General features: G+C 35.9%; 3 protein-coding genes across 3 annotated transcripts; all 3 read right to left on the minus strand.

The window, feature by feature from the left end:
* Positions 1-1,361: 1,361 nt before the first annotated feature.
* On the minus strand, positions 1,362-5,232 carry LOC129894210 (uncharacterized). The gene is made up of 4 exons (XM_055969780.1): positions 4,784-5,232; positions 3,898-4,296; positions 2,399-2,810; positions 1,362-2,172 (listed from the first exon to the last, which is right to left on the minus strand). The coding sequence occupies exons 1-4, from the start codon at positions 5,049-5,051 to the stop codon at positions 1,971-1,973; spliced, it is 1,281 nt and encodes a 426-aa protein (XP_055825755.1). The 5' UTR covers positions 5,052-5,232; the 3' UTR covers positions 1,362-1,970.
* Positions 5,233-6,101: 869 nt separating this feature from the next.
* LOC129894211 (uncharacterized) lies at positions 6,102-7,414 on the minus strand. The gene is made up of 2 exons (XM_055969781.1): positions 7,067-7,414; positions 6,102-6,656 (listed from the first exon to the last, which is right to left on the minus strand). The coding sequence occupies exons 1-2, from the start codon at positions 7,272-7,274 to the stop codon at positions 6,469-6,471; spliced, it is 396 nt and encodes a 131-aa protein (XP_055825756.1). The 5' UTR covers positions 7,275-7,414; the 3' UTR covers positions 6,102-6,468.
* Positions 7,415-8,852: 1,438 nt separating this feature from the next.
* On the minus strand, positions 8,853-10,070 carry LOC129895320 (peptidyl-prolyl cis-trans isomerase FKBP17-2, chloroplastic). Its single transcript, XM_055971023.1, has 3 exons — positions 9,659-10,070; positions 9,500-9,544; positions 8,853-9,327 (listed from the first exon to the last, which is right to left on the minus strand). The coding sequence occupies exons 1-3, from the start codon at positions 10,036-10,038 to the stop codon at positions 8,964-8,966; spliced, it is 789 nt and encodes a 262-aa protein (XP_055826998.1). The 5' UTR covers positions 10,039-10,070; the 3' UTR covers positions 8,853-8,963.
* Positions 10,071-10,323: the final 253 nt, after the last annotated feature.

The following is a 10,323-nucleotide window of genomic DNA, read 5'->3' on the forward strand; positions in this document are numbered from 1 at the left end:
TATAACTTCTCCTCCCCTGCCTTCAATTCCCTTCCAAAATAATTACACAAAAAACAGATTGAAGAGAAAAAAAAATGGCAAGGGAATTGAGTGTTTTGATTGATGGAGAAGGTTTTGGAAATCTTAGCACTAATATTTTGCTCACATTCATGGGAATTTTGGCTACGATTTTCGCCGTAACGTTCGTAATCTTGTCATGTGCACAAGGGATGCCACGAGATAAATCAGCAGTAGCAGAATCAAGTGCGTATGAAGGCGCCGGATGTGCAGCAGGCTGCGGTGCAGGGTGTGGTGCCTGAATGCGAAATTAAGAATCTAGAGTTAGTGGATTCAGAATTTCCGTGATGCTCGCCTAATTTAAAATTTAGAATGGTGGAATTAGAATTTATAATTTTTTCGCATATGTATATCTAGATGAATCAAAAAATAATGAATTTCATTTGAACCTATAGAACTCGTCCTCTTAACTTTTCTTCCCTTTCTTTATGCTCAAATAATCAATGAAGTTCTGTTATTTGTTTGAGGTCAGACACTTAAACTAAAGGTGACTAAGAAGAATTTTGAATACCATTTTTGCTGATTAGAAGAAAAAGTTATACTTAATGGAGCTCATACTGTTCCTACACAAGTATGTTGAGTTATTTTACTTGTATATATTTAGCTACAAGCCTACCATCATCCAGTGACCACCAAGAATGTTAAAATAAAAAAACTGGATGTAGACTTCATACTGTAAAACATGTTGTCAAGATGGCCGAGTTGGTCTAAGGTGTCAGTTGCATGTACTGGTCCGAAGGGCAGGGGTTCAAATCCCATTCTTGACATTTTTTTCTTTTTTTGTTCTCTCTTTCCCAACTTATTAATATTACTCGTTGTGGATTTTTGAATAAAGGTTGATTTGAGACCCAGTCTCAATTAATAACTAGCTAAAAGGATAACGAATGAGAAAGAACGATTTATGCAGATTGTTGAGAAAAATGTCTAATCCTCTCATCCCCTTTCTTTGAGTCTAAGCTTCTCATCTTTCTTCTAGTTATCTTCATTGTTGTTCTGCAATTTCTTTGTTAGTTCCACTTTCCCGTTGTAACTTTTGAGTTGAGTAATTATAATGTTTGAATGTTTTTGTTGTGAAATTGAAATTAATACACAGAATTCGTAAAGTTATCTGGAATGATGAGCATAGAATTCAACTTTAACATGTTCAAACGAAGGCTGTTGCTTTCTCCTAGTGCACCCATCTACTTTCTTTCTCTACAGATTGAACCTAGCTAAAATTGTCTATCTATTAGCAGATTCAGTTACTCGGCGGGAACATGTTTGCTGATTCCCTCCACGCATTACATTCATCCTGGACGCCGGAATTTCTTCAGCTGAATGGGTTATATAAGTGCGGAACTTATTACAATACAACTATGAATTCCATTATTCCCAAGTGAAAATTAAGTTACACAGACAAAATAACTAAAAAGCGGGACACGACATCCAGAAAAATCACATCCCAAACAAGAAGTATCACGGTTCACACCCTACCAACCTAGATTAGCAGACAACTTATAGGACTTCAAGGCAATGGACTAGAACTTAGATAGCAAAAGCAGCTTGAAAGAGTTCAGTTTGTAATCTGACTGCTCTCAAAGAAGAGACTGCAGATATTTTCCTTCTCTTTCAGCAGGGGACGGATGAGAAGCAGCAGTTAAAAGTACAAACGGTCATCTCTTAACATGGATTCATCGTCTTTGACCCTCGTCATTCCAATCTTCTTGATATGCTTTGAGAACAAGGGTAGCTAATGTATAGCAGTGCCACCAAAAGTAAATGGTAATTATTTTGCGCCAGACCATGTAAGAAAGCCCTTGCAAACCTGTACTAATTGTGAATGTTGAAAAATGTTTTGAAATGTCAAAGTGAAGGCACATCAATAACCTTCCATTTATCTTCTACAAGAAATTGCCAGCTGCAAACAGCTTATGTCATGCATGCAGCAAGCTGGATTCTTTCAATTTCATGGTTTTTGCACGCAGCTTTTCCATGAATGCAGGATTTGCTTTGAGCCTCTGCTTCACATATGAAGTTCGAACATCCTCTACCATTTTGTTAGCCTTTCCAGCCTCTTCAATAAGAGCAAATAGAGTCCTCAGACAGTCCTTCCTATTCTCCTCGCGGTGTTCAAATCTGAGTAAAAATAAACATTTTATTCATTGTAAGTTCCCCAAACTTCAAATGCCAGTGTCGCTCACCAATAAGCAGCGGTAAAATACATCCAACAAATTGTTTCAACAATAGTTACATATTAATAAAGCTCAGCTCAGTTGAAAGATAAGATGAAACATGCATTAAGAGTGATCTCATAACAAGATCAGATACTAGTAATTTAGATACACCCAAAATGTGACCTTACCTTTCACTAGTTATGGTAAGCTCGTCTCTCCCAGGATGGTAGCGTTTTCCGACCAATTCTCTTAAGCGACGAAATTGATGCTTTGACAGACCCAACTCTTTCACTGTAACAGCCAATTTGACTTTCCTGTTTTTTGGGTGCCATGCATCACCCCCAGGAGCAAAGACCACCCTTGTTAGCCATCTAAGAACTGGCCCTTCACCTGGTGGGTCATCCAAATCCTTTTTGTCATCTGGAAAAGAAGTCTCATCAAACTGTGGAACATCCTTCTCCATCAGTTTTGCGCACTCCACGACCACCCCATCCTCAAACTCCTTGAACAATGCATAGCCTTCTTCAGGGGTAATCTCACCTTTTTCAACCCTTTCACCTATCTCATCAAACTTAACCTCCACCTTCTTCTTAATTTCATCTGTATAAAAATAAAATACCCAATGACTCTAATATCCTGTAAAAGAAAAGTTCGAATAGTGTCCTAAAGAGACAACATCATGTGAAAGTGAAACTGAAATGTAATAAAGCTTATAATCACTTCATACAAGCTATCAGAGAAATTAGCTGGTGACGAAATTATAATTGACTAAAGAGTTAAAAGAATTGTGTTACCCAGGTAAGATGTAATTTGCTCTTGCCACACTTCTTTGCAGTTTAACCCTTCTTTTTTTTTTTCACCACTACAATTTTATAAACCTAACAGGGAAGGAATTGTCCATTAAAGTTCAGACATTATCAGAAGTATTGCTGAATTGGAGCACAGATATTATCTTCTGATTGTTGATTGGAGTACACATTATTCACCTGCATGCTTTGAAAAACTTCTTAAGGCGAAATCTTTTCACTTTACAACAACATACCCAGTGAAATCCCACAAATGGGGTCTGGGAACAAATCTTTTCACTTTATCCTACCTTATATTTAATAGATGACAGGAACAAATTAAAAATTGTGCTCGCCGCAACCTTTATTTGTTGCAGGAAAAGACAGAAAATAGCATGAAAGTCATCACGGTTGATGTTTCAGTTCACAGGCCAGTCATAATCTAAAACTAATGAAGCTAATTTAGGCCTAAAACACATGTAAAAAATCCAAATTGAGATTAGAATTATTTACTGCAAGGAGAAGGGCCCTATGCTAAAGCTCCAAAAAAGTCCACAGAAAGAAAAAAAAAATTAAAAGGAGGGGGGACAGTTTACACATTCTTTTGAAAAAGATGTAAAATTTTGGAATGATAAAAAAATATGCACCAGCAACCCTCCATACAGCTGACGATGGGATGATTATGAGCTAAGTGTAGTCACCTTTCCCAGTTCAACAGACAACATAAGCTATTCACTTGCAGGAAGGTCATCATAAAACTTAAAGAGATACTAGAGGCTGGACCTTTTATAAGCTTAAAGCCTAGTCGAAATTAACATCACGATGCAAAAGAATTAATTTTCTACTAATGGGGATAAGATAGTTAAGAACTAAGAAGCCAGAAGAGCATTCAAAAGTAGTACCAGGTAAAATTTTATCCCAGCTAAGCATCTCCTGTAAAATTTCCTCACACTCCCTTGTATCCTTAATATGTCCATGCTCAGTAGCCTCTTTTATCATATCATCCCACTTTCTGTCATCCATGTTGAAGAACTGATCAGACGCCATTCTCTTTTCCACAATATCTGTTGCGTCATACAAATCCTCAATCTCTTCATCAGTGTTGTGACCTTCCTCGAAATCTGATTCAAACTCTTTGTCATTTACACCATCCAGGGGTTTCATTTGCATCTCCTCCAGTAACTCATCATCTGTATGTTCATGCTTTCCCGTCAATTTCCTCTTTAAAATTGCTTCAAGGATCGATGGAAGAGCCTCCTCATTGCCTTTGTTAAAATACTCCTCGATCCGCAGCTTCAACTCTACAGTAGATATAACAAATGAGATAGCATAATATGGAACCAAGAAACCCATTCAAATTTGAAATGTACAATCCCTGATCTTATACACTACCGTCTTCTATCAGCAGAATCCCCAGAGCAATGATAAGTTGTTTAACACACCACAAAGAAAGTATAATAAAGGGATTTCCTTTGACAGAACACCAAGAAAGTTGAAAAAAGAAATCTTTTTTTCCTGGGGAACATTTTCGTTGGAATAACAAACCTAGAGACGACAGTAAAATAAGACCCAGAATTCTACTCCTTAAATTTTCTCCAATATTCTCTAGTCAGCAATCAGCACCAGTCAGTCATAGCAAGAGAGATCCAGTACATATTCATTTATCAGCAAAAGCATTAAACCTAACTTCGTCGAAAAAGGAACGGACAAATTAACCCCCACCACCCAATTTTCTCAGAATTGACAAATAATCGCCGCTAAACTCATTGCAGATCGCCAAGTACTTACCTTTATTGTTGACATCTTCAACATTGAGGGAGACTTCTTTATCCGTGGATTCATTCAAGCTAGTCTCTGGCTGAGGAATTGGTTGAGGGGTGTTCTGATTCGATGAAGAATCATCATTTTCTGATGAAGAGAAGAATCTAATCTTTGAAGGAACAACTGGGCGATGAATGATTTTACTGCTGATGCTGCTGTTGAAATAATTTGGATTTGATTTGAAGTTTTGAGAGAGATGGAAATTGCGCGAGCACAGAGAAAGAGCTCGTCTCATGTTTAGGGTTTTAGCGTCACTCTCTGTTACAGATTTGCCTTTTCAGGGTTTGTTGTCTTCTCAGTTATTAGATACAGGGAACCCGAACATTGCAACGGCAAAAATGTTTTTTTTTTTTTTACCAAAATTTATTTTACTAAAAGTTGAAAGGAAAAAAAAATAGGAAAACAAGTATATTATTCAAATGTAAACTTCTATATAAATGAATTGAATTGATTTCTATTTATAGAAAGAAAAAGAAAAAAATGCTGCCAAAAAGAGAAGTTCACGAATGCATCATGCACCACGCATTATGGCACCTCTTGTTTGATTAAGTTGCGTGCAAATTGTCTGTTTGAGATATTTGTAAATTATCTGTTTGAACTATTTATAAGTTGTCAGTTTAATTGCAAGTTTATCATATTTCTTGCTTGATTAAGTTCCTTGCAAGTTGTTTGTTTAAGCTATTTGTTAGTTATTTGCTTCAACTATTTATAACTTATCTGTTTGATTGCAAGTTTATGACACCTCTTGCTTGATTAAGTTCGTTGCAATTTGTCTGTTTAAGCTATTTGTAAGTTATCTGCTTAAATTACTTGTGAGTTGTTTGTTTGACTGCAAGTTAATTCAAAAGCTATGTAGTTACAATGAACATCCATAATATGGTGTATTTATAACAAAAATGATTTTGTCTGTAAAAGTTCTCTGTTTCTACCCGATTAAGTCATAATAGAATTCAACCATCTCCTTATCAATATTTAAGCCCATGAATAAAGAAAGCTTCAGCATTATAGCCATCCAAACAACCAGAAACATGGCCTGAAAGATCTTTAACAAAGCAGCCTCAGACCTCGATCAACCCTTAAAAATTACCGCAATCTTGAAACACTGCAGCCACAATGTTGCATTTGAGCCAACCCACAGGTGGGTTACTTCCAATAACATGATGAAGGTGATGGAGGAGGCGGACACATCAGCCTCAGAATAGATTCAATTGGATCATTCTTAGCACAGAAGAATGAGAAAGCAAAGATAGAGGGTGCTCTGGAACTCCAAAGCAGACTGAAACCGTGAGAACACAACTTTTATTGATGTCTAGTTAAGGTACAAAGAATTGACATTACCAAGTGTTCAACATTCAAAAGGGAAGAAAGGTACTAATATTGAGAACATGTCGTCCATCACTTGTTGTTGATTGATTAGACGCCTATGCTTCCAACTTTACAAGTTGATTAGATAAAAATTCTTTCAGCGGATCCAAAATGAATCTGCTAGATATTGAAATATGAAATTACAGTGAGGAAATATTGAATATATAAACGTTTAATCCTCTTAACAACTCACTCCATGACAAATATGGATCCACGACCTTATATTCTCATCAATGTATACTCAACAATTGCAGTACTCATACAGGTAGACTTCTCGTACTTCAAACTCAATCGGAGTCAGACTCTCTATTGATAGCATCATGCTGTCGACGAGGCTGGGCCTGAAGTTCATTCATCAATTCCTCATCCGATTCTTCACTTTTTCCAGCCAGTTTTCTTTTCAGTATTGCTTCAAATATTGATGGGAATGCTTCTTCGTCTCCTTCAAAGAACTTATCTATCTGCTTTTTCAGCGCTGTAATAGAAACAAGAAATCAACTTCAAATTTGACTATGAATTCAACCCGTGTTTCGATCCTTTGTCCGCAACTCAGCAAGTCAAAATTTCTCCTCGTATTATCTCCATTTCAATGAAATTTAGTCGAACAGAATATGACTTAGGGATAGATAAAATAATAGAGCTAAAATAAATAGATGATTTCTGCTGGAACTGAAAGCTATTTTGGTATAAATTTGAGATCTTTTTTCAGCATCAGCAAATGATAGGGGTTAGTAAAATCAAATTTTCCAGCAAAAGGAGGAAAAAAAACAGCGAAGTTTCCCCAATTATCGAGGTGCTCAAAATCAAAACTTTCAGCAATTGAAACAAAGCGGATCTAATACAACTAATGAAGATTTATTATTTTGTTTTTGTAAGAAATCACACCTTTATTGCTGATATCGTCTTCGTCTTGAAGGTTACTGTTGTTGCTATCAGGGATATGACCCGAATTTGATCCAGCAGGAGGTTGATTAGAGCTTTTGGATGTGAAACGCCTACAGCTGGGCCAAAATGAAGAGGTAGAAGGGTAAGGATTCGGCATTAACAAACTGCGGGAACATAGATAAACATTTCTTGCAAGAGATCTTTTCATGGCGTTAGGGTTTAAGGAGGGTTTTTCTTCTTGAGCTTCTACGAATTTCCTTACCAGTTCAACAGTTTTCTTCTTTCTTCTTTACGGGTTTTTCCCCAAATTGAATGAAGCTCATAGAAGGGCCGGGTGGATCAAAGCCCAATTCTATTGCAACGGGTCATTTGTATTTTTGTCCCTATTTTGTGTTGGTTTTTAATTTTTGGAAAAATGCTCAAATGTGTCATCAAACTTTGAGGAAAGACTCATCTATGTCATCCGTTAAAAATTTGGCTCATTTATGCCATTTTTATTTGAGAAAAAGCTCATCCATGCCATTTCACCTCAAATATGTCATCGAACTTTGAGAAAAGGCTCATTTATGTCATCCGTTAAAAGTTTGGCTCATCTATGCCATTTTTATTTGAGAAAAGGCTCATCCATGCCATTATCTGTTAACTGAAATGGCATAGATGAGCCAAACTTTTAGCGGAGGACATAGATAAGCATTTTCTCAAAGTTCGATGGCATATTTGAACCTTTTCCATTTTAAAAAATAATTTAGTTAATGACGTGGCCGAATCATAATTGACCATGTGTATAAAATAGTTTTGAATAACGAAAAATATTTTTAGTTTACAAATAGTAGCATGGATGAGCCTTTTCTCAAAGTTCCATGGCAGATTTGAGCCTTTTCCCTTGATTTTTTAAACCTCAACACAAATAAATTTATATTTTTGTATTATAATCTCTCATAAATATTGCGTTGCGTCCTTAAAGAACTTATATTCCACTAGGCCTAAGTTTGATTTCCAGAGGAAAAAGTTAAAAATTAGCTCATTTTAAAGGCAAATCATGGAATTAAATCTAATGTTACACATCATAAGATGGAGTTTGGTGATTTACGAGAATGACCTTCGTATAGGGCAGTCTTGAATATTTTGGTCTCGTTTAATATTTTTGTAAGAAACGGCCCTAGCTTAAAAAGAAAATGTCAGACTAAATAGTTGTTATTTATTCTAGGTAGAAGTTCGAATTTTTCAATAAGTTAAAAGATAGTGAACTTGCTTAATTAACCATAAGTTCTGCATCATAACTTACAGATGTATGTGTTGCTTAATTGTTCACAAGGTATGATGGACGGATACAAATTTATTCTACCTATCATGCTAAATTAATCACAAATTGTGATGTATTGATAAAAGCGATTTGTAATATTGTCATTCGTTCACAACTTTTTTCTCCGCTTTATAAAGATTCATTCTTATAATCCATAAAATAATATTTTGCATCTTTCTAATTGAAAATATATGTTGTTAATTATTGTTGGGAAAATATCACACTATCTTCGATTAGTGTAACTTATTAAATTGTTCGGAACTTCTACCCATAAGAGAATCTAACTTATGTGTGCATTACAACTAGAACTTATGCCTGACATTCAAAAAAAAATTATTTTAAGGATTTTGTTAACTGAAGTCTAAAGTTCAACATCACTCTTTATGGAAGTGCGTTGAGATGATTCTAATCTCAATCTTTGAGAATGTAAAAACTCCTGAGATAAGGAATGTTTCCTTCTCAGTGGTCTTAAGCAGGGGAAAATTCAAATTAATCGGATCAGTAAATTGGCTAATTGCAAGAATGGTTACAAGAATTAGCTATTTTGCATTTTCCTTTAATAGCAAACACTTCCAAATTGTATAGCACTTTCAATCAAGCAGGTGCAATAGAAACTTTTTCAACCTCAATAACATACTCAAGAGTAGCAGATGGAGGAATTTGCAACCCTGTTCCTAAATCTGCTCCTTCTTCTCCAAATCCCAAATTTGGAGGAATTATCACTCTTCTTTTTCCACCTGCCTTCATACTTTTTAGCACAGTTTCTATACCTTCACAAATTCCTTTACTATAAGGCCTTGATCCCATTACTAATGCCAGTGGCCTCTTTTTCTTTCCATCACCACCAAATGTATCCACAAAAACTTGTTCACTGCCCTGTATGCTTCCCTTCACATCTATCACAACTAAGTCCCCTGGCCTTGGCATTGCACCGCCACCAACTTTCAGTTCATAATACCTGTTAGACGAATATGGATTAATTTCACGTATGGACATTATAATAGTAAAGTTACAGAATTATCACGTTAAAGTAATTGAACTTTATCCATAAAGTTAAGTGATTTTAAAGTGACAAAATAATTTTATGACTTTACTATTATAGTGGATAAAAGTTCGAATAAGGACTATACCTTATTCCATTGGGCAAGAGCACTTCTTCTTCCTTCTCAACAACCCTGACGATCAAGTAATTTAGAGTTAATCTTTCTGGATACAATTTTGATGATTACATAGAGAAGAAAACACATGAAACAAATAGAACATGGAAATATGAAATGACCTAATTTTACCTTGTATTTGTTTCTTGTTGAGATACTTCGAGGCGAGTTTTGATTTGCTCTGAAACAACACCAAAAGCAAGGAAACCAGCCCAAGCAAGTCCAGCACCAAGGCCAAATCTCCTTGTTAAGGAAGAGGCAATCCAATCAGTGGAATCCACGGAGGTTAGTTGGCGGGCAGATTTACTAGGCTTTTGCTGCTGCACATTAACAGGTGATGGAGGCTCTGCAGAAGTTGCACTCAGTGGCTGAGATGGTGGCGGAGTTTGTGGTTGTGGAGGTTGATTTGGTGGCTGAGAAGGAGGAGGAGTTTGGGAGGATGAAGAGAAGTAGTTAGTTCTGGTAATTGGGTGAGACAGAGAAGGAGGTGTGGATCCAAAGAAAGTGGCCATGTTTTTGGATACGAAATGAGCATATGATAGAGTAGCAGATATTTGTAGTGACTCAACTGTATACAGTAGAAGTAAATGGTCCCTACCTTATCTTTACATGAATCAGTTTTCTCCAGGCATGCTATTTCAACTAAAACTAAATTAACAAATGATTATTACATAAATCTTTAAATCAGTTTTCTCCAGGCTTGCTATTTCAACTAAAACTAAATTAACAAATGATTATTACATAAATCTTTAAAAAAAAAAAATTAAAAAAAAAAGGAAAAGTTGTTCCTCTACTGC

The sequence above is a fragment of the Solanum dulcamara genome, chromosome 7 (genome assembly GCF_947179165.1).
Source record: "Solanum dulcamara chromosome 7, daSolDulc1.2, whole genome shotgun sequence".
NCBI lineage: Eukaryota > Viridiplantae > Streptophyta > Magnoliopsida > Solanales > Solanaceae > Solanum > Solanum dulcamara.